Genomic DNA, 24,576 nt, shown 5'->3' on the forward strand with positions numbered 1-24,576 from the left:
AAATGAAATGCTTAAATAATTCAATCAACTGTTTTCTTACTTTTTGATATGTTTTTTTAATGAAAATGTGGAGATTGTTATAAATTTTATTATGCACGCCTACAAATTTGAATTTTGAGTGTGAGTTGTTTGAACATTTCAAGGTCTTATTTTTCATGAAATAGTGGTGTACATGACGACCATCTAAAACTCATGGTACTGCCTTTTTGCACTCTGTTATACCCGGGTCGAGGAAAAATCGGAAAGATATGTAAGATAACCGGTTAAAAATTAGTTTTTTCACCGCAAATTTTGTACATAATTTTGCGGTGAAATGCGGTGAATGCGGTGAAATTATGTAAGTTTACCGCTAGAATAAGCGGTGATCTTACAAAAATTTACCACCACCACTATATTTGGAATGTCCCCAGAATTTCACCACTATATTTGGAATGTCCCCAGAAGGTTAGGTAATTTTTTCCAAACGTTGATCCCTTGGTTTCTACTATGGCTAATATTCAATTAAAGCAGTTAGCGGTCAGCTCCAAAGCCCGAAAGATTGGATAAAAACTTAGAAAGGACCCTGATATCAAAGATTTAGAGCTGTATGAATTAACAGATATATAAACGGAAGTTCGGGTATCTAACTATTATGTATATGTATCGTTTGGCTGTTTAATGCTCATGTCTAATTCTTGGCTCTAATTAGTTCGAGAAAATTTCGCAGACCCACAGGTAAAATTTGCCCGTTTTTCTTGTCAGCAGATCAGATTAAATTAGAAAAAATTTTCCTTTCAAATCAAGATGGCATCATAAACCACGGTGAACAATTTTGTACAAAAGGCGAACCATTATACCTATTCGCCATTTTCTGCACCTGCAGTTCAAATTTTTGCATATTGCTTTTGAATTGAACAAAAGCAAGAAGAGAATAGGATATCGAATTGTATTCATTTGGTTAGAGCAACGTATGAACAGAAGAAAAACAAATGTACATATTTTGCATACACATTATTACAGCTACACTCTGTTAAAAATAATACAGAAGCCACCAAAGCAAACATTCAAACACAAAACGTATAAATAAATAATATAAAACGTATTTGCTTTGTGAAATTGAGCAAGGAATACTTTCAGAAGACAAACAAATATTAAAGTTTTATGTTGTGATTGCAGAGCAGATTATCGATCAAAATGCCGACTTTGATTACACAACTCACCCTTCAAGGTAAAAAGTTTTTCCTTTATTTACACATGTCAAAAAATATAATGAAATCTTTTATATCAATTTCATTCAGCATAATTCTTCTTTTTTTATCACCACTTTAAAGATAACCATTTGATGAATTTAATTTCTGTTAATCTATCGACATGAAAAGGCTGCTATTTTCTAGGACCCTACTTTTCTAATTTTCAGCTATGCAATATTGGCAATAACTGCGATAGCGCTGCAATTATCGCAATTAGTTATGCCCTTTGACGATTGTTAATAAATTGATAATTTTGATAATGATAATTAATTGTGAACATTTATTGATCGTAGTCCTAGGACAATATTTATTTTGGTAACATTTTGAAAAAAATATATAGTTCAAAATAACTTTTGCTGCCCTAGTGTGACCTATTGCAAGTCAAAAAGTAAAAGAAAACATTAGAGGAAACGCTGTTGTTTTTGAGCTGATAAAGACTGGTGTTGCTTGAAAAAATGTTATATACAGTTTATAAATATCATTATACGGTTGTTAAAATTTCAAGTACATATTGTCATATTCCACTTGTGAGAAGATTTCTAACTGATCGTTTTAGATATTTTGGAGGGTGAGAAGGAGAGTAACATTTCTTTCCAGACATGCCAGGACAGACGGATGTACCCCTCAAAGCCAGCATTTGACAGATTGGGCAATGAAAAGAACCCCAACAGGACGTCACCTGAAATCGCTCCTGGTAAGCCAATTCATGTTTCATAAGTGGGGCGACTATTATGTTTTATTAAAAAAATGTAACAGCAATAGTATGAACTGCATTACTCTGAACCGAAATGAACTAGTCTGAGTTTTTTTAGATTATATTTTAAATATAATAATTACTCGACACCGGCTGTTTACTTGATGTCTACGCCAATAGAAACTGTTCCGTCGATGACTATGATGACCATTTTCAGTTCTTTTGGCAAATTTCAAAAATTATATTTCTCGCCCCATTGAGTTTGTTTGTAAGGAGCTGGTTATGTGAACGCATTCCCGATTTAACCCTTCACGGTAGTCCTATGGATATTATATAATGGATCCGCGCAAATCATATTCGATCCTTGAAATAAATCAAAGAAAACAGAAACTTCCCAAGCATTCTTTCTAGATTTTAGCGACAATGTAGTCTGTGTGCAACTTTCACAAAAGATGTTTACTAAACACTTTTTCTAGAAGAGCACAATGGACGTTTACTAAATTTCTGTAACTTATATAATTTCCAGGAAATCTGAAAAATCATATATAACTTTGTATTCCCTACTATAGACCTGGAGTTATTAAAAGACCGTCCTCGACTGATACGAGGCATGAAAAGACTGTCCTGATAAGTTTTTTGATATAGAAAAAATGTGTCTGGACTTTAAGCGATGTCCTCAATTTTGGCTAGAACTAAAACAACCAAATTTGACCAGACAATAAAACCTTTCCTGAATTTGGCTCGATAAAAAAACGTGTCATGGAAATTGGCTGGGCAAGTAAACATGTCCTGGAATTTGGGTAGACAAAAAAGATGATGTACTGGAATTACGCTCGCGACCGCAAGAAAGCCTTGTTTTTGTTTTCCGTCAAAGTTAGAGACATATAGCGCAATTGTTAACCATTTGGCAATGTTGGGAAGGCCATGAGATCAAACCCCGTTGTTGGAGGAACATTTTTGGTTTGACTTATTTTTGTATATGAAAAACAGGCTGAACTTATGAAAAGAAATAGACTCAACTTTATCTGGGGTCCTCCGCAATTAATTTAAATAAATATTTACCCCTGGAATTAACAGGTCTTTTAATTATTGTTCCGACCCCTCTTGAGGGGGGAGGAACTATATACTCAAATGGTTTTTTTTTTGTTCAGTCAATTTTCGCCGATCGATGTGTTCATCGTAGAGAGTTGAGACTGGTATCATTAGAAAGCTTGTCCAGCGTAGAATATGAAATTAAAAAAATTTTTTGATATTCGTTTTTGACAGGGAGATATCGAGGTTTAAACTTTCGAGAAAATAGAGTGAATTCCGTTGATTTCATTCACATTTTTTCGGAATTTTTGACTAAAATTTCGCCAATTTTGATAAAATTTAATAAAACTTTTTATGAAATCGTTTTCTACAGGGAGTTATCGAGGTTTAAACTTCTGAAAAAGCTAGAGTGAATTCACATTGTTTTATTCACATTTTCCAAAATTTTTGCCTAATTTTTCGTCAATTTTGCTAAAATTTGTTATATTTTTTAAGAATAGTGTTGTTGATTTTATTTTTAAGGACAAAAAAGCCTTGTTGATTATTCTGATTTATTTTTTTGTTCAAAAACTTGGGATAAATATTTCAAACTTCAGGTTTTTCATCAAAAACAGCACGAAATAAGCTACTTTAGTCCACTTTTATAAACTTTGCCGGCACTACACCCCCAAACAACACTAACACAATCTTTGTATACTCAGAAGGGGGCTATTCCGACTACAATTGCCGCGCTAAGAGGGCTTTGTAATTAATCTTTGCCGTTTTTTGCTAGCTTTACTTGTTTTTTTTATCAAAAATGCAGAATTTTTTTTTGAGTTTTTAACTAACAAATTATCTATATCTACAATATTCGAAAAATCAGTAGTTCCTAACTGACAATAAGCATTAGCAGGGCTAGTTTTGGGCCAATCTTGGACTGTTACAATCCAAAAGGAATTCGGATTGCAATCACTCGGTCTTTTTTTTTTGAAAAAAGACCTTTTTTTAATAATAAAGAACAGAACATATCAAATAAAGCTCAGGAGTGATAGGTTTAATTGGCTTCCTAAGCAAGTCCAAGCTAATGCATTTAGTCTTTTACTTGAAAGTTTATGATCGTTTCGACTTTCGAAAATAAAGGGTTTTTAAATAAATAATTGCTTAATGAAATTCTCCTCCATTTTTTTCTTAATTTGGTCAACTTGCAGCTTAGTGTCAGCAAAGATAGAATGCTTCTACATTCACTTGATTAAAAATTTAGTCTCGATTGCATTTTTAAGCCTGAAGTTATTGTTTTCTGGCTTTGATACTATTAAACTTCAGATTTTTTTTGTTTTTAGAAATTAGCCATTTTTTCACGTTTTCTAGTCACATTATCACATTACTGACAGTTCTCATATCACATTATTAGCGTTCAAAATGAAACATAATTGAACATATTAAAATCCTTAAAGATATAGATTATCGTTTTAACGGCCTCGACACTTCTTTTTTCAAGAAATTAAGTGAATTTTTCAATTTTGTCTTTAACTGTCATTTTTACTCTGTCATTTCAGCTGTAAGAAATTTTCTGTATAGTGATAGTTTTCACTGACTTTTTATGGAAGAAGAGATGAGCCGATGTTCTGATATCAGAAGATAGCTGATGGTTTTCATGACTTTGAAAACAATCGTTTTCCAAAAACTAAAAATAATAAACTTTTCAACTTCGCAAGCTTGTTCCTTTTTTTTCTTTTTGGTACCTAATCTTGTTAATTACAGGTCAAATATGACATTGTGGGTGTCAAGGGAAGGTGTCAAAAGAGATTGATTTCCCAAAATCTATTTTTTAAAGAATGCGTTATGACCTTACTGACTTCGACACCGGTTTTTCACAAAATAGTAATTTAATTTGATTTTTGTCATGTTTGACGTTCTTTTTGTAGACTCAAGAATTATTCTGGATAATTGCAGGTCTGAAAGATTTCGTTTGGATGATTAAACGACCCTATTTAAATATTTCATTTGGTAATTAAAGTTTTTCATGACTTTGGATATAACTTTGTATAAAAAAAATCAAAATTATTACATACTTTTGCCCTTTTCTCTTTTTCGTGTACTTGTTACTTAGTCTCACTCATAAATGGCCAAATACTACATTATTGGTGTTTGAGGAAGGGGCAAACGATTATATTTTGAGGGCCGAAATATGGCTTGGCGGTTTTGACTGCGTTTTCTGGCAAATTTCAATTGAATTTTTGTTTGTTGTTTTTTTGTTGTTCTTTTTAGCCGCTTAAAGAAATGAATAAGGACAGGTTCTAATGCCCTTCTATAGAAGCATTGGTAATTTTAAACCTTAGGGATATTGTACTTGATTTCTAATGGTTTTAATTACTTTGAAGTTAATTGTTTTAAAAAAATAAGCGAATTTTTTAACTTTGTCTAATTGTCACCAAACTTTTTTATGGACTGGTCCATATTTTTTCTGGGGTTTTATAAGTTATCTTGTTTAGTTTTAGGTTCATCTGACGGTATGTTGACATTGTTATTAAATTTTGTTTTTTAAAACGGACAAAAAATTTTTGATGTAATTAATGTTTGTTGGTGTTGTTGTTGTTTGATTTTGCTGTTCGTCTTGACTCGCTTTCTTAATATTGGCATATCACGGCAATTTAAAGCTCCAATTTTTACTCCACTGAGTCATTTGCTTTAGAGACTATCTTATCGTTCATAGAAAATTTTTTGAAAAAAACTTGGGCTTTTTTGGGTTTCTTGGGATTCCCAAAAAATAATTTTTGGGTTTTCTAACTGTTCCTCATTTGGTAGACAATTATGCCGAAATTGTCGATGGGCGGGGTCGGAACCTTATGTGCCATCGCACATTGCTGAGCCGCCTTGTTCAAGGTCTAAACTAGGATTGTTATCGGGATGGTTGTATGAATGGAAACTCTGTTTTCCACACTTCACTTTTTCACACTTGGAGGCTCGGAGTCAGTGACGTTGGTGTCTGTATGTGAAATTAGTCTGTCTTTCGCCTCTTGCTTCTTTTCTGCGCTGATTCTCCATTAAAAAGAGTGAACTTAGTTTTGTTTTTGCTTCTCAGAAGCACCTCAAGAGAGGAACAAAAAATTGAGCAGATATTCTTTTAAATGCGAGGGGTATATTCACGGTTAGGGTGCATTTTTGATGCCACTATTTCTCCAAACATATCCTCATGGGCAGATCTTTCCTTAACAAAATTATAAGTTATTGAAACTGGACTGTGAAATCCTCAGTTTGTAGCTAATCAAATCTTATTAATAATATCTGTCACTTGCTATTTTAGAACGATTGGTTCATCTTTTTATTTATATGGTTGCGAACATTCTAATTCAGATTTTCTCTATGATTTCGTTGTGATGGAGTTAATGCACATAAATCTGATTTGGAGAGAGTTTGTTCTTTAAACTTAAAGTATGCAAATTCAACTAAACAATCACGTCACGTCACAAAAAACAGGAATTTATAAATTTGATTGCAAAATTAAACGGTTTAATTTTGCAATCAAATTTATAAATTCCTGTTTTTTTCTCAGTATCTGCTCGTTTAGGAGAAATTAGGCGTCATTTTTAATAATTTCACTTCTCATAGAAGACAACTATTGTTAGTTCTTTTTGCTGCTTCTCTGAAGCTAAAGTGGGGCGGGGTTGAAGGTGGTTTTTTTAACGTAGTTTTTTGGCTGTTATCTTTATGTGATAATTCTTTTCATTCTTTCACGGCTCTTCATTCTTTCAAGGCTCAACTTAATACGTAGAGGAATACTCTAGCATGTACGTTCTGTTAAGTGTACCAGGCAAAGTTGAAACAAACATTTTTATTTGTACAAAATTATGCAAATTCTGATTCTTTTGCAAAGATATAGGAACCTCCTTTTTGAAAAAGTTTAGCTCTTAAAAATTAGAACATGGACGCTTGTTTTGAGAGACACAAGTACTAGGCTATTTGCTACAATACAACACAACTTGACAATGAAAAAACTACGGGATTATAGCACACTACAATTATACCACGTGAAAAAGAAAATTTAATGCTGGTTGTATTCCTTGGATCATTACGAAGAAACTTGTTGGAGTTTGCTTTTTCAAAATAAATAATTTTTCGACTTTGATATGCAAATTGCCAGAATTGCAAATAATAGCAAATACCAAGCCGTCCTCGATTTTAACACTGATCATCCCCAAAAGAAGTACTGGGAAGCAAACCCCGCGAAAAGTAAAATTAAACAACGCAAGTTAACCATACAACAACACAAAATGGCATAACGACAAAGTCAAGAACTATAGTCTCATCTAAAGTAACTAAAATCATACGGAAATTCATTCCTTTTTGCAGTCTTCTTTGTGTTTTCTTTTTCAAAGATGGCAAAGTCATTAGAGCACTATTAGGGCAATTCCATAGATTACTAGACTACGGATAAACGTTGTAAATAGTGGTCAGAAATTTCCTACAAAAATTCTGATATTCTAATAGCAGAGGACTGCAATAAAATTATGTACAGGCGTGTATTAGCGGTTTTTCTGGCTGATTTGCGGTTAAATTGCGTAGAAAATACCAAAATTTGATCAGTAGATACAATTGGTTGCCATTATGGTCCTCCTTTTAGTAGAAGAACACAAAACGTTACCTTTTTTCTGTGTTAACAGAAAGAGATTGTGTTTATTCACTGGTTAAATGGCTTGCAGCCACATTTCATTGAAGTCACACTCATATGTCGGGATGTAGGCAAAATTTTATAAGGCAGTTTAGTCGCTTCTCCTACTTCTTTTCTAATCTGATCATCAATATCAGCACTTCATACATTTTTAGGATTCACAGAATCAAATACTTTTTTTACAAATTTAGGTTTTTAGGTTTTTCTTTAAGTTCTCTAAAAGCATCGTAGGAAACTTCTATTTCCTTCAAAATAATTTTCAAGATGACAATATGGGAAGGTATACATAAGATCTGGCATTTTAATTTGATTTTTTGAGAACTTTAATATTCAGCTACATTTTTACTTTGATTTTTGAAAGAAAACCAATTGAAAACCCAGCTGAAAAATAAAGTTTTCAACGATTCAACTTAAGTTGCCAAATCTTTCGGACAGTTTCCAGAAATCCCCAAATATAATCAGTTATTACAAACATGATAAAATCTGCTCTTGTTCCAACGAGCCAATATGGTCTTTTTTAAGAAGAAGAACACTAAACGTTACCTTTTACCTGTGTTAATAGACCAGTATTGTGTTTGCTCACCTGATAAATGGCTTGCAACCCTATTTCGTTGAAGTCACTCTCATAGGTCGGTTCGTTCAGGCAAAATTTTATCAGGCTGTTTAGTCGTTTCTCCTATTGATAACCAAATTATTGCTTTGTACAATTCTTCTAATATTTTTTGAATTTTATTTTTACCAGCTAAAAAAAGATATCTTATTTTCTGATCTCTACATCAAAATGAGCACATTATACTTTTTTAAGATTCACAAAATAAAAATTCTATTACAAATTTGAGTTTTTAGAATTTTTTTGAGTTTTCTGAATGCATCGTAGGAAACTTTTTCAAAATAAAGTTCAAGATAGCAATATGGGAATTTTTGCATAAGATCTAGTATTTTAATTTGATTTTTTGAGAATTTTAATATTCAGCTACATTTTTGCTTTGATTTTTGAATGAAAACCAATTAAAAACCCAGCTGAAAATTAATTTCCTAACGATTCAACTTAAGTTGCCAAATTTTTCGGATAGTTTCCAGAAGTCCCCAAACATGATCAGTTTTCGAACTTGATAAAGTCGGCTCTTGTTCCAATGCGCTTTTTTGTCCTTTTTTAGAAGAAGAACACTAAGCGTTAACTTTTACCTGTTTTAATATAAGTGTATTTTGTTAATTCACTGGTTAAATGGCTTGCAACCACATTGCATTGAAGTCACTCGCATATGCTGATTTGATTAGGCAATTTTTGATCAAAAAGTTTAGTAAGTTCTCCTATTGATAACCAATTTGTCGTTTTGTACAGTTCTTGTAATATTTATACAGTTGAATACAGCTCTTTTTTAATGGAAATTTACTTTCATATATACCTACTGAAAAGTTAAACATTAATTGATTTCCCAGTCTGTTCTTTATTATGAGCACTTTATCTTACATATTTAAGGTTAACAGAATAATATTTTTGCTTGAAATTTGAACTGCTTGAAATTTTTAGGTTTTTCTTTATGATTTCTAATTGCCTCCTAGAAAACCTCAATTTCAAAAAGTTTTCAAGATGGCAATATGGAAAGTTATTCATAGGATCTAGCATTCTTTATATTCAGCTAGGTTTTTGAAAGAAATCCAATTAAATCCAGCTGAAAATTAAAGTTCTCAGCAATTCAACTTAAGTCGCCAAATCTTATGAACACTTTCCCAAACTCTTCGAAGCATGATCATTATTTTAAGCGGGTAGTCAAAATTGATGGCGACGAGTTACAAATCGACCAAAACATCTTGATTCAAAAATAAGACTTTTTTTAAAAAACCATACGGCTCTGTTTTTCTTTCTCTGTCAAAATGTCATTAAAAAATTTTTAACCACTACTTTCTGTTGTATAGTTGAGCTCGTTCCTGTCTTTTAAGCGTTTCTTCTCCTGTTTTCTTTCATTTTATTTTTCGATTTCTCTGCTTATGAAGGATGATATTGAATTTTTGCCGGAGCCTAATAGTTGAAGAGGGACTACATGGTGACCTATATTTGGATATCAAGATTTTACCTGAACGCTGATTTAATTTACTTTTCATGTTTGAAATATGTTGAAATTGTTTTTGGCCAACCCGTTTTCTCTGTTGAAAGCTGTGATAAACTTAACTTTTGTCATCTGGATATATTTGTTATTTTAACTGAACTATTTTTATAGGCACTTATGCTTTGGGGGAAAACACAGGATTTGTAGAGTTGTTGAGACGGAGACCTGGCAAAAGTGAGAGTACAATCGGGGTAGGCATCTCTGGACGAACTGGTCCCTTCAGACTACCACTCGCATCAAAGGTACATTTATCAATTATTAATACCTATAGTCTGGTTTTCCTTCATTCTCTTCTGATCTCATTTTAATTATTGAAAACAAATCAAATTGTTGATTCTCCTTTGACTTCAAATTTTTAAGCATAATCTAGATAAATACACCCCCAGCAGTATTATACCAGGAATAATTACTTCATTCAGTTGATGAATACTTCTATATCAGAATTAAGGTTTGCATTTCTAACCAATTAAAACTCAAATTAATTCCAAAGACCTAAAGGCTTGGAAATCCAACACTGGATGTCTTCCGTTTCGTCGACGGTTTTCCGTTTTTGGAAATGAAAATGGAAAAAATTTGGAACATAAAAAATAGGTGAATAGTAATTTGTGGTCTAGGAACAAATGATGGTGCCTGCTCCGGTGGCTTACCAGAGAGACTTGACCCACATATCCGAAATAGGCACTGGTAGATCACTCCAGAGCTACAAGCCATTCGGATCTGCTTCTGCTCGCAAATCTGTATTGGACCAGGACTCCCGAGGACCACCGTAAGTCATCTCTGAGTTGAAGGATTTTGATTGGTCATTGCGATTATGTCTTGATAAGCAGAAAATACTCAGTGAAATGAACTTGAAACATCTTGATAAGAAGCATGATAAAATTTGAAAAATCTTTTGTAAGATCTTGGTAAGATTCTAGGCAAGAAAATGTCATGATATGTACGAACTTGTAAGTTCTTTCCAAGAAATTCAAGAATTAAGATCTTATTAAGATAAACAAGAAAGAATCACCATGATCATAACAAGATTTTTCAAGCAAAACTGAGATTAAACAAAAAAATCGAGGGGGAAAATTCTCAACCCGCCGCCATAAAGGCCAGGTTTTTTTGAAGGGTCAGACTATATAATCGAGAAAATCCTGAAAAGCCAAACATAGAAAACAACAAGTTGCCCATAACAGTGAATTCAAATAGCTTCTCGGGTTCCCCTGAAGGCTAAATAGCACAATTTGTTTGTAATATTAACGCCCAAAATTAGTAAAACATCAGAACTGCTGGAAAAATTGGCCGGAATTAGTTTTTTTAGAGTTTAAGAGCAAAGTAAATTTTTAGACAGTCCAAAAAGTAAAAGAACTTTTTTGCCAGAGCCGCTCTTTTTTTCCAAAGTCAATTCATTGAGAAAAAGGCCCAAAAACAATCAGTTTGAAAATGGCATCCTAAACTTCTTATTCATTGGAAAGTGAAATTGCGCAAAATCAAGTGAGACAACTTCTGAAAAGAATTCCTTTGACGGAGGAACTTTCAGTAAATGAACTCAATCACTAACTGAGGACATCAAACAGTGGCCAGAATTTCAAAAATTTTTATCAATATTGGTCAAGATTTTGTCAAGAGCTGTCAAGAAGTTTTATAGGATGAAATGCTAAAAAAATTTTATCAAGATTTAGCATGAAATGATTGTAATTCAAGTTCTCGGCAAGATAGTTTTGCGAGATAATTTAAGACCATGCATGTCTTGTCAAGTTGTATCAAGTTTCGTTGCACTGGGTATATCGTCAGTTTCTGCTTAGTTCTCAGAAATATTAATTCATATTAAAGTTACTTTAGAAAACAGCTGATTTATCTGCTTAATTCCTAAAATATTATCATGTTGATTCTTTAGTTCTTAGAAAGATATTAGTCTAAAATCTTTAAAAACCAATAACTTTTTATTGTTGTCCCCATTGATTATAGCTGTTGCTCATTCTTGTATGATTCCGATTATGGCTTCCATTAAAATAAGTGCAGGTTTTGGAATAAGGATATTAATGAGGTTGGGCTTCAAGTTATATCCACAATAATCGTTACCAGCCGCGAGTTATAACTTTAAATTAGTCTGTTCGTGTCTGATATAGGCCAGGAGCACATGACTGTCATTTGCACAGTGGAAGACTGCCAGAGATAGAGAGACATTGCAGCTTCGGAGGGGACCAGTTCCTACGCACACCTCTCAGGTCAACTAAGGTCAGACCATCAGTCATTCGTTTATTTACTCATTAATTCATCACTTACCATATTTGGATCTAAAAGTTTCGCGTTAGGATTAAAACATTAATAGAAATTTAAGTTGGCACAACTACCGCATGTTTAATAGCCGCCCTCATCTTCTCAGCCGGCTATTATAGCGCTCCTAATTTTTTTTACAATTCAATGAATTTGAATTGTATTGGGGCGCTGTCTTTTTACGAGTATTGGAGAAGTCCTTTTTTAAATCAATTTTATTGGAGTGAATTTTGAAGCCGGAAATGAACCGCGTGAATAAATTTCGAGTGATTTTGGTGCTGAACAAAAGTGAAGAGCGGAGCGAAAAGAGAGTGGTTTTTTTCATACTGCTGTTTTTGAGAGAGCGAGAAATTGATGTGTGAAAAAGTTTTCTCTAAGCGACCAAATTTTTTTTTGTTCACGTGCGGCTTTTAAAAGCAGTTTTTTTGCAAGTTTTGATGGTTATGAGGTTTGATTATGATATTGTAATATTTTTAGGCTTGTTTTGATAGGAATTGAATGTTTCAAGTAGTTAATTTGGGTTTAATGCTAATTTGGAGGTTTTCGATCAGTTTTGCTGATTTTTAGACAAAACTTAATGATTTTTTGACTGTTTTTTTGTTTTATTGCTTTAAGTGAGATTTGAATGGAAGATTGTTAATTTAGGAATTTTCAAATACCAATTGTTTACAGTTTTGTTGGTTTTTCTTAGGAAAAATTACAGAAAAATTGAGAAATTTTAAACTTTTTAACCTTTTTTCTTACTTTTTTCCAGTTTTTCTTTTTTTAATTTTAGACAAGTTTCTTAGCCTATTATGACTTGCCCATTGTTTTGCGAGCCATTCATTGCGCTACTTGTAAAGGAACTTTTGTCGGCTTTGTGTTTCCTTATGCTATTAAAAAAACTCATTAAGCTTTTCTAGTTTTTTGTTCAATTTGTTTTTAGAGGCCGTTTCTATTCTTCCTTAATTTTTTTTGGAATTTGTGGAGGTTTAGACTTCACAATAGGTGTTCTAGTTGTTTAGTCATAATTATGGGCAATTTCCTCCTTCGAGTCGTTTCTTCCGGCTGGTTTTTTTTAAGATCTGTTCACACATTTTCATGAGTTTTGAAGTAAAATTGGAGTAGTGATTTTGGTCACGCCGAAACAGGAAGTCGAGTGAAAAAGCGATTGGTTTTGTGGCGTGAAATTTGTCCGCTATATATTTAAGGTAGAATGAAAAAACTGTGTTTGAACAAAAATCCGCTTTCTCGCTAGTGGTTTTTTGTTCACATGTGGCAATTTCACTTCGATTTTTACGGTTTTTATCGATTTTTTGGATCAGATTTTTTTCTAAATGGTTTTTCTAATCCATTCATTGATCATTCTACGCCTAGTTTTTTGTTCGAACCAAAATTTCATTTCTCGGTAGTGGTTTTTTTTCACGTGGGGCATTTTGACCTTAGTTTTCTGTTTTTTTTTAAATTTTTTGATCTGATTCTTTTTAGAAATGGTTTTCCCAATTCACTCAGTCCTTTCTAGGTCTAGTTTATTTTGTAGTCAACAAAAATTATTTGAATTGTAAGTCAGGACGTGTCCTGCTATGTTTTTTTACTTCGTCGAACAAAAAAATGTTTTGCTTTACCTCATTTTGCCGCTTTTCAACATTTTGCGTGAAATCTTTTTGACTTCTCTAGGGTCGTTTCTTTCTTCTCTCATTCTGCTAATGTGATTTCGAACATCAGTTGCTCAGCAAAGCAATTCAAAATGAACAGAGTCAGTACAAAAAATTGAAGTCAGAAATAGAAACAGGATAAACCAATAAAGCCCAATTTTAGATGCCCGCTATTTGAACATCGTTCCTATAAGTCTTAGTTACCATCTCTAATGCTTATTGTTATTGGTAGTAGCCCCTGTAGCCTCTCTCTAAGAAACAGAAGTATGTTCAACTACGAAATGCCATCAAAATAAATCGGACTGAAAAAACGTTTTCGTACAAAAATCGTTTTTTTTTCAATATCTTCTATTCTTTCAATCCCAATCATTCTCAATGGAATCAACGGCGGCTATTTTCCGGCAATCTGCCGGGTATGTTTTTAATTGGTTTACAGGACATTTTTCAAATACTGTGTCTTTCACCTTTTCAACTACTGTGTCTTATATACAATAAAATTGATGATAGCTTTTACACTCGCTTAACGATATATTTAATATTTTACTTTCAGGAATCAGGAATGCGCAAGACGTTCAGTGCGCGAGACTTGAGGAAGTTCCGATGGAAGGAAGCTTACTTGAGTCTCTATTGGCCCAATGATTCCTAAACTAACGCCTTCCTTACAACAGTCTCCAACTGGTTCAAGCCAAACAGCTGAATGCAATGATAAAAAGCCAATCAGTTAATCAACAACGACAGAGAACAATTACCATTCTTTTCAAATTGCTAATGTGATCACATCAGAGGACGTAAAACAAGATTAATTCAAGTTCAAAAGTATTTTTTTTTCGTATTTTAAGTTTCTGAAGAGATTATTCAAATCCGAAGCTGAGGTGCTCTGAATCCACAATCAGACTCCCGGGTTGGCTGTCATGCATTATTTTCTTAAATATGTGGGGAAAAATATGATTCCTACCCAAGTTGACGTCCCAGAGGGAAATGGCCGCCTATTATCAGACCCCCGACCAGCTGGCACAGTGTGTTTCTAGACAAAACTGCAGGGTCTAGCAAAATGGGTTCAAGAAATCCAAAGACTGGACCGTTCTTATTATTATAGTAATAATATCAGATTTATATGACGTTCAAGGTGGAATAATAGACCTTATAATGATCTCACAGGATGTAACGGCTGCTCTCCTTGTGTTTCACAAAGAAAGTTTTACACCGCCCAGTTCGTTCTGAGTGGTTACAAAATCTGTCCGGATACTTCGTTTATGCGGTTCGCTTTTGTAACTGTATATCCGTTCTGCTGTACTTACCGTTGCATTAACTATTCTGCTCGTAATTATTGGCTAATCTTAGTTTTTTCAACTATCAATTTGAACTGGATTGCTACAGATCACACAATACGGGATCTCTTTATGTATACCAGTTCAATCCGATAGAAAAAACAAATCGAAGACAAAGATATATGTCTAAGACCTGTTTGTGCAAAAATATTTAAATTTAAACTTAAGCTGGCTTTTGCTGTTTGTACTCACAAGTTGAGAATACCAGAAGTTGGGGTTGTAACAGTTGAATTTCAGCTCTTCAATAATTCGTAGATAAAAGACACAGTAACAGAATTTACTGCTCAAGAATAATATTTTGAATAAAAGACACAGTAACAATTTAAAGCTCAGGAATATTTCTAGTTCAAGACACAGTAACACGTTATTTACTGCTCAAGACAATTTGTTTTTGCAATATTTTGCTGACTTATACTTTCAGCCGTTTTCTGCGGCTACTACGTTGAGTTCTGTGTGTTGCTTTTTATTATTTCCCCCTTTTTCTCTTTTTTCTCACGTGACAAACTGTAACTAGAACTAGAACTATAACTATAACTATTAAATGACTAGGAGAACAGAAAGTGTTTTGTTTCTGTTTTCCCGCCTACGCAAGCTTAGCGAGCTCAGCTCCAACATCGCCGGCCCTGTTTTCCTTCCTTCGTGAAAACATCTTCGTCCATTGATAGCACTGGAGCGAGCTTCACTACTGGTCTCTTGTAGTATCCACCTTTCGTTCGGATTGTCGCTGATTGAATCACTCCGTCGGAACCTTCAAAGGTTTCGGTTATTCGACCCGGATCGTAATATCCACGTTTGTCACTGTCTTCCACTAACCACACAAGATCACCCTGCTGAAGACTTCTGTCCGTTGTGGTCTGCCATTTCTTTCGACTATTCAACGTTGGCAAGTACTCTTTGCGGAATCTGTCCCTGATGAGGTCTGCGTAAGCTTGTGTTTGTCGGAAGAGCTTTCTATGATCAACAAATTGCTCTGCACCTGATAGATACGGCAAACAAAGGTTCTTGTTGCCAAGTAGGAAATGGTTTGGAGTAATAGCTTCTAAATCGGCAGCATCAGAAATGACCTGTGTCAGCGGTCTAGCATTCAGCGTCTGTTCAACAAGAAACATTGTGGTTGACGGAACATCTTCCGTGGCTGATCGATTGCCCAGCACTGCATACATTGCCTTCTTGCGACTCCTAGCCAGTCTTTCCCACACTCCTCCAAAGTGTGGTGCTGCAGGTGGGTTGAACTTCCATCTGATACCTTGTTGAATCAGATGGTCTTCAATTTGCCTCTTGTTCCATGCTGCTATATATTCTGCCAGTTCTTTTTCAGCTCCAACGAAGTTTGTCCCGTTATCGCTAATCATTTTGACCGGTTCGCCTCTTCGAGCAATGGATCGCATAATGGCGTTCAGACAACTATCAGTGTCTAGTTTTGGTACAATCTCTATATGTACCGCGCGTACACTGAGGCATGTGAACAGACAGCACCAACGCTTCTCGTTTCTTCGACCAATCTTTACTTTGAATGGTCCGAAATAGTCTACGCCCACATTCGTGAACACTGTTGATGCGACTAATCCCTCCTCAGGTAGATCTGCCATTACTGGTGCCTTTGTTTGGGCTCTTCCCTTTCGACATCTAATGCATTTGTTTTTGATCGATCTCAAAGCATTTCGTAAGCCTAGGATCCAGAATTTCTGCTGAACTATGTTTCTGACATGTTCAGTACCTTCGTGATGACTATTCTTATGTTCATTTCGCAAGAATAATTCAACTACATGGTGCTTCCAATTTAACAGTATTGGATGCTTGGTTTCGAAGTTCAATTAATTTTTACCTATTCTGCCTTGGGCACCAATAAGTCCTTGCTGGTCTATGAATGGTGAAAACTGGAGGGTTTTGCTGTTTTTTGGAATTTCCTTTTCAGCCTTGAGAGATTTCATCTCTTCAGCAAAATGTTCTTGCTGCAAAAGTCTGAAGATGCTTGCTTGTGCACCCTCTCTTTCATCAACACTTAGTGTTTTTGTTGCCGGTTTGTGTTTTTTGAATACACGCTGTATGTATGCCATTGTATTTACTAGTCGATTGTAATTGCTGAATCGTTCCCACTGAATCATCGGCCTTTTCTCCTCAACATTTGCTGAGAAAACCATTTGTTCGTTTTGTTAATCTGAAGCAATTGTTAATTTCACCTGTTCAGGCCATTCGTTCTCTCGTTGCTTTAACCAGGCCGGCCCAGTGAGCCATTCACTTCTCTTAAGTTCGTCAACATTGATCGCTCGTGTCCCGATATCAGCTGGATTGTTAATACCACTCACATGATTCCACTGTGAAACATTAGTTGTATCCAAAATCTCAGCCACTCTGTTTGCAACAAACACCTGTTGCTTACGGTGGGAGTTATGAATCCATTGCAGAACAGTAGTGGAGTCTGACCAAAAGTTGCAACTCTGAATCTTCAATTCGTGTTCCTTCACTATCTGTTCTTTAAGTCTCACCGCCATCACTACTGCTTGTAGTTCCAAGCGTGGTATGGAAAGTTGTCGCATCGGTGCAACTCTGCACTTTCCGATTACAAATGCTAAGTCTCCTGAGTATTCTTTGGGCTGTGAACGTAGGTATGCCACTGCGCACATTAAGTCTTCAGATGCGTCGGCAAACACATGAAGTTCCCATTTGTCCTTGGCTGTGCTGAAGTATCTTCTATCAATGCTGTTTTCTGCTACTTCTGGAAACTGGTCTTTTCATTTCAGAAACTCTTCTTTTTCGTTAGGTTCCACTGAGTTGTCCCAATGTTGTCCATTTTTTGTCCAAATGCTCTTCAGGAGTCGTCTCATATGAACACTGAATGGTGCAAACAGTCCAAGAGGACCAAACACTGAAGAAACTAGAGATATGATCTTCCTTTGGGTGATTGGGGTCTCAACTTCTTTTCTTGTACCTCTACAAACCTGCAGACTATCATCGGTAATTGTCCACTGAAGCCCAAGCACAGATGACCCTTCCTTTCTGTGTTGTACTTCAACCTGCTTTGTGTTGCTGATTGATCGTAAGTCCTCTGGGATTGCGTTGGTTACCACGTTGCTGTTGGTGATCCACTTCTTCAGTTCAAATCCATGTTTTGAGAGAAGAGGTTGCAGTTATTTGAAAACCTTGATCACTTCTTCAGGTGTTTTGACTGACTTGATGAAATCGTCCATGTAGAAGTTGTTTTGGATTGTTTTTGCTGCAATTGGGAACTCGTCTTCGTTATCGATGGCTACTCGCTTCAGAGCGTAGTTGGCACATGTTGGTGAACTCTTTGCTCCGAAAACATGACGTTGATACTCGTAAATTTGCACAGGTTCGTTCATTGTTGGTCGCCACAAGAATCTCAAGCAGCTTTTATCCCGTTCAGGAACTTGCACCTGCAAAAACATTGATTCAATATCTGCGGTTAGGGCAATTGCTCCTTCTCGAAATCTGAATATGGTTCCGATCAATCCGTGTAGTAGATCGGGTCCGGCTAACAGCTTGTCATTTAGACATATATCCTTGTATTTTGCTGCAGCGTTGCAAACACGGCGAACTTTACCCGGTTTGTTGGGGTTTAGTACTGGATGGTGTGGCAAGTACCATTCCTTTCCGAAAGTACCTTCGACTTCCGATTTACCGAGGATCTTCACAAATCCCTTTTCAACATCTGTATCAATTGACTGTTGATACAATTCTTTTTACTTTGCGTCTCGTTGGAATCTTCGTTCCAATGAGTAGAGCTGACCAAGGGCTGAGCTGTAATTGTTTGGAAGATTGGGTTCTGTATAATTCCAGAGCATGCCCACTTCGTACCGCTCGCCTGTAAACTTTGTTGTGCTCTCTAGAAATTTCTGAGTTTGTTGCTCTTTCTTTTATTGACTTACAACATTTATTTTGGAAGCATAAATTTCTATGTCCCACCATGATTGGATATTTTCTGCCACTTTCACATCTCCTGTGAAGGCAAAATGACAAACATTTTGACTTTTCTTGCCTGTCATGGGACCACTGACTACGCATCCTAATTCTGTTAAGACGGCGAAAGGCTCACTTCGTGTTCCAATCCTATAGTCCAATGGACGTTGAATTTCGTAGGCATCTTGTTCAAGTATGATGCCTACTTCCATCAGGTTGAATTTTCTGCTAGTGAGAACATTCAGGTATCTGAAGTTGTTCTCCAGTTCCTTGTAATCATATGTTGTGTTTCCCAACAAGATTGATGGGTGTGCAAACTCTTCAATTGAATGCACCTTTGACTGTAGTCCCTTTATTGTGATAGGAACCTTCTCTGTCCTCAAATCTTGCGTCCCATGTATGCCAGCTATGTTCAAGGTAACGTCCGTGCCTTTGGCTTGTAGTTGATCCTTGACACTTTGATTGATAAATGACACTGTTGACCCACTAGCGAGGAAAGCGTAGGTAGTCAACCTGTTACCACCGCTCTGAACCGATACCGGAACTATTTGAAGAAAACTAGTAACTTGGTTACTCTGGTTGATTGTTGCTGCGCTTACATTAACTGCGTAACTACCCTCGTCCATTTGGTTTTCTGAGTGTAGCAGTCTGTTGTGCTTTTAGGTACATCCATTTATACCGCACGGGTGGACTTTGCAATCTTTGATTGCATGCCCTTTCCTTAGACAACCATAACATAAGCGTTCTTTTCTCACTGCCGCATAGCAATCGGTGACATTTATACTCTTAAATATTGGGCAGTTCCATATTTTATGAGTTCCATCCGCTAGTGGACAGTTGTTGTTTTGCATTTGCTTTGTTTTGTTCGCATTCGAACTCGCAGTAACATTTGACGTTTTTGAGAATCATTTTTCCTTGTTAGCGTTTGGTCGATCATCTTCCTTTCTTTCGCTCTTGGTTAATGGCATTCTTTCATGGACAAAAGCCTTTCGAGCTAACCATTTTTCAAGGAGAGTGAGATCGGATCTATCTTCTTGACACTCGTCAATGAAGAAGAACCACATTCCTTTCAAGTTTTGGGGCAGTTTTTCAATTGCCACTTGCAGTGTTGAACTTGAACGCAGGTCGGCCTCATAATTGTATTGCTTCAGTACATTAACTAGGTTGCTAATTGTTATTGAGTAATTAATATAGCCGTTGAGTCGTGCATTCGAATTGGTTGTTGTTTGCGCAATATGTTAAGCTGAGCGTCGACAATTAGGTAAGGTCGCCCAAACTTCCGTCCCAGAAGTTCCCACGCTTGAGCGAAGAATTCTCCCGAATAGCCCATTCTTGATATAGCTGAATTTTCTTTACCTGTCAACAAAGTTTTCAAGTGGATCATTTTCTCTGAGTCAGGAATATCGCGATGGTGAACCGTCGCTTTGAACATATTCGACTACTCCGGCCACTCTAGGGGGTTTCCGTCGAATGAACTCAACTTCAACTTAGGTAGCTGACTACTACTGCTCGGTTTATTGCGCTTAAACTTGTCTTGTTCCCGGGCTGTGCTGGCACGCTCTCCACTTGGTGACCGTGACTTAATTACACCTTCGCAATTGAAGCTTACCCTGGGATAATTGTTGTCGATCCTGGTTTTCGCACGCTCGAAACTATAATCGTGCAAGTTGGAGAATTTATCGGAGTTATCGAGCCAACCGGAAAAATCTTCGTTCTTCAAGGTTTTCCAGTTGAATGTGATCTACTTCGAATACTAGGGGCTGCACTATCATCGTATTCCAGTTTCAGTGCACCTTCCTTTTCAAAAAGTTGCATCTCCATTTCAAGCTCCTTCCTTTTCAATTCGAATTCAATTTTCTTCAGCCTAATTTTTGATGCAAAGTCTTTCTCTAGAGCCGCAAGTTTTTCTGCTTTTTTAGCTCGTTTACCAGAGGAGGCCTTTGAATCATTGTCCCTGTTTGGGTTTCCATTTTCAACAGTTCGTTGAGAAACTCCTACAACAGACTGTGAATTCTTAGCGGCAGTTGGTTCTGCATCGCTTGTCAATTGAACAGTTTGATTCTGTTGATCCGTCATGTTTGTTTCTCCATGGATATACGGTAACCACTCTGCGTTTAATTTCTGTGAAAAATTTAGTCGTTCGGCTTCGTAACCCTCAAACAATTCGGGATCACGAAGAAGATTTGCTCGCTTCCGAAGAAGAATGCAAAAAGAGTTGTCAAGCTTCAGTACCTGTTGATAGATGGTCTTGAGTTTGCTTGGTCTATCGTTGTTTTTGATTAGCTCCTGGCCCTCCTGAGTTTTTGCTTCGGGTTGTTGTTGTTGGCAGTTGCTAATCTGTTTATGCAAAATGTCTTGACTCTGTGACGGAGTCACTTCGTTGGTAATTTGGGACTGCGGCTTGAATCTCTACAGTACTTTTATTTATTTGCTTTAATTAAGCCTTGCTATTCAACTTCTAATGCACTTTGCCTAATTGGCTTTGCGTCGTTGAATTGCCTGTTGAGTTTTGTTCTCGTTCGTCGATGACTTCGTCACTTCGACTGTTGGGTTGGACAGCAGTTTATTCCACTGTCCGGGTCGGCAGACCAAATGTAACGGCTGCTCTCTTTGTGTTTCACAAAGAAAATTTTACTCCGCCCAGTTCATTCTGGTGGTTACAAAATTTGTCCGGATACTTCGTTTATGCAGTTCGCTTTTGTAACTGTATATCCGTTCTGCTGTACTTACCGTTGCATTAACTATTCTGTTCGTAATTATTGGCTAATCTTAGTTTTTTCAACTATCAATTTGAAATGGATTGCTACAGATCACACAATACGGGATCTCTTTATGTATACCAGTTCAATCCGATAAAAAAAACAAATCGAAGACAAAGATATATGTCTAAGACCTGTTTGTGCAAAAATATTTAAATTTAAACTTAAGTTGGCTTTTGCTGTTTGTACTCACATTTTGAAAATACCAGAAGTTGGGGTTGTAACAGTTGAATTTCAGCTCCAATAATTCGTAGATACAAGACACAGTAACAGAATTTACTGCTCAAGAATAATATTTTGAATACAAGACACAGTAACAATTTACTGCTCAGGAATATTTCTAGTTCAAGACACAGTAACACGTTATTTACTGCTCAAGACAATTTGTGTTTGCAATATTTTGCTGAGTTATACTTTCAGCCGTTTTCTGCGGCTACTACGTTGAGTTCAGTGTGTTGCTTTTTGTTATTTCCCCCTTTTCTCTTTTTTCTAACGTGACAAACTGTAACTAGAACTAGAACTATAACTATAACTATTAAATGACTAGGACAACAGAAAGTGTTTTGTTTCTATTTTCCCGCCTACGCAACCTTAGCGAGCTCAGCTCCAACACAGGAATCTCAGAGGAATGTTCCAGTAAATTGAAGGAGCATAGAAAAACTAAGTCTCCGGATCACGAAATTACTTATTATAAACACATATAACAATTTATTAAAACCATATATAAACCTTCAACCAACTAAAAACTAGTAAATGGCATAACATGTTACTGCTTAGGAAGTCAATTGGGTACGTTTTGAGTCATACTAATTCAAAAAGCTACGAAATATCAAAGACTACAGGCAGAACTCAAAAAATTGCAAACAAATTTACGCAAAGTAATAAAGCCAAAAGATACAAGATTTTTGTTGAAATTATCAGGTATGTTCTTTGGAATTCCTTGGCACGTACATTCGACCGATCAATATTTGAGCTCTAGTTTTTAACCATCATTAAAGGAAAACAAAAAAAAATTAAAAAAATCACAGTGCCCCATTGTAATCTGAATTGTTAAACTCCTCAAATAGGCCAAAACTGGTTGGAAGTGTTATTGCTGTTTGTTCACCAAAGCAAAAGTATTTCCCATTAATAGCCGAAAAAGCGAAATTTGGTCAAAAACGCGATGTATGAAAAACAAATGACGAATTTTGCATACTTATCGAGATATGAAATCGAAATCTGTTAAAAAGACATTGTTCCAAAAATGTTGTAATAATTTTTTGGACAAAAAAATCCTACTATATAAAAAAATAATTTCAATTAATAAAAAAATTGTTGTAAATTAGCGAAAACCCGCTAAAATGTTGGTTCCAGAACACATTTACAAATCAAAGGTAGAAATGGCCTTTATATGAGTAAAGGAAGACCCTGTTGTTAGTTTTGTTTGTCTCCATTCCAGTCAAACTGGACAAAGTGAGCCAAATAAGCCGCTGAAAAAAAGGGAAAAAAATGCTACATTTTCAGAAATTTAGGCAAAGTTTTAGCGAAAACAGCTGCTTCAGACAATTCATCAACTCTTCGTTATCTTTAAACGTAGAACAAATGAGACTATCGTTAACCATTTGATCACATTATTGGAAGAAATGGAACAAATTTAAACCCAACTTAAAAAAAGTGAACAAAACAACGGAAGTTCGGCTAACATTCACAGAACATTAAACCTCCGTATCGCCTCGGAAAAAGCGAAACTAAAAAAATAGATTCAATTTTTACGCTTGTTACAAATTTTTCAATGATAACACTCGCAACTCTGTACGATGAATGTATTGATTGGCAAAAATTGACTGAACAACGAAAACAAGCTGAGCATGTAGTTAATCCCTGTCACGATGGGTCGGAACGATAAACGTACACAAAGAAAAAAATTGTTGTTCAAATTTTTCACCCGATGGTTCTTCACATCTCTGATAAGACTCATTTCAGATCAAAATTTTGTTAGTTTCAGCACCTATTTTTGATTCTTTGAACTTCGCCTGATTTTTTGGATCAAATAGCACTTTGTTTGGTGACAGTCACCACTTAACAGATATATCTAGCGGAATGACCTAGTCTATTACCGACGTCTATCTTGCAAGATCTTGCGAGAATCTTGCAACAGTCTTGTAAGATTACGCACCATCTTGCAAGATCTTGCAAGATTCTTGCAAGATAGCCGTCGGATATGCAAGCATATCTGTAGATATCGGAAAGTAAAACAAGCACGGTGGCAGAAACGAGGTACAGCAAAGGTGTTCGGTCCTAAGGAAGCAGTGTTTAGGCACTGTAGTAATCCGTTTTTTCTGAAATAAGACTTGTACCAATTCTGGTACTTAAAAATTGATAAGAATCAGCCTATGATTTAGTACGGATTTTGAAATGGATTCATACTTGTCTACCAGGGTTGAGCTCATAACTGAAAAAAAATGAAAAATTACCACTTCCTATTATTTCGTGTATGAATAGTTAATCCTAGAATTTTCATAAAATGAAAGTTGTAATTTAACAAATTTTTACCGAAATCATGAATAGAGCTAAAACAAAGCGCATACAACGTTCTTCAATAAATTAGTGAGAAAAAAATTGAAAAAATACTTTTCAGTGGTGCCGTATTTATGGAAAAGTTGTAGCCATAGAACTTCATACAAAAAAATATTTTTGGCAACCTAAGATTTGGAAATCACAATTGCCAGATGTTTTGAAAATTGTTTATTCTACAGTCAACTGAAATCTGAGCCTCGGCTGACCATTTTTGCATTATTTTATGGAAAATTCGTAATCGTCGTAATTCATTATTACGTTTAATGGCGCTGACTAAAGTAATCACAGGTCATGTATGCAATTTGAAATAAAATCGTTTATTGAATCATTTGTCTGGAAATCAGTGTTTTAAATAAGTTATCACCGGTAGAGTATATTTGAAACTTTCTTTTTAGGCCCAAGAGAAAAAGT

General features: G+C 35.6%; 1 protein-coding gene across 1 annotated transcript; it reads left to right on the top strand.

The window, feature by feature from the left end:
* Window positions 1-929: 929 nt before the first annotated feature.
* On the top strand, window positions 930-14,423 carry LOC142348544 (ciliary microtubule-associated protein 3-like). Its single transcript, XM_075399925.1, has 6 exons — window positions 930-1,207; window positions 1,786-1,923; window positions 9,823-9,953; window positions 10,326-10,477; window positions 11,823-11,931; window positions 14,155-14,423. The coding sequence occupies exons 1-6, from the start codon at window positions 1,174-1,176 to the stop codon at window positions 14,248-14,250; spliced, it is 660 nt and encodes a 219-aa protein (XP_075256040.1). The 5' UTR covers window positions 930-1,173; the 3' UTR covers window positions 14,251-14,423.
* The last annotated feature ends 10,153 nt before the right edge of the window (window positions 14,424-24,576 follow it).

The sequence above is a fragment of the Convolutriloba macropyga genome, chromosome 10, assembly GCF_964194025.1.
Source record: "Convolutriloba macropyga chromosome 10, txConMacr16.3, whole genome shotgun sequence".
Lineage (NCBI taxonomy): Eukaryota > Metazoa > Xenacoelomorpha > Acoela > Convolutidae > Convolutriloba > Convolutriloba macropyga.

Coding starts and splice junctions, on each gene's coding strand:
- LOC142348544 (XM_075399925.1), top strand. CDS start 1,174: ATGCCGACTTTGATTACACAACTCACCCTTCAAG. Junction 9,954..10,325: donor GACTACCACTCGCATCAAAG/GTACATTTATCA, acceptor TTTGTGGTCTAG/GAACAAATGATGGTGCCTGC. Junction 10,478..11,822: donor CAGGACTCCCGAGGACCACC/GTAAGTCATCTC, acceptor TGTCTGATATAG/GCCAGGAGCACATGACTGTC.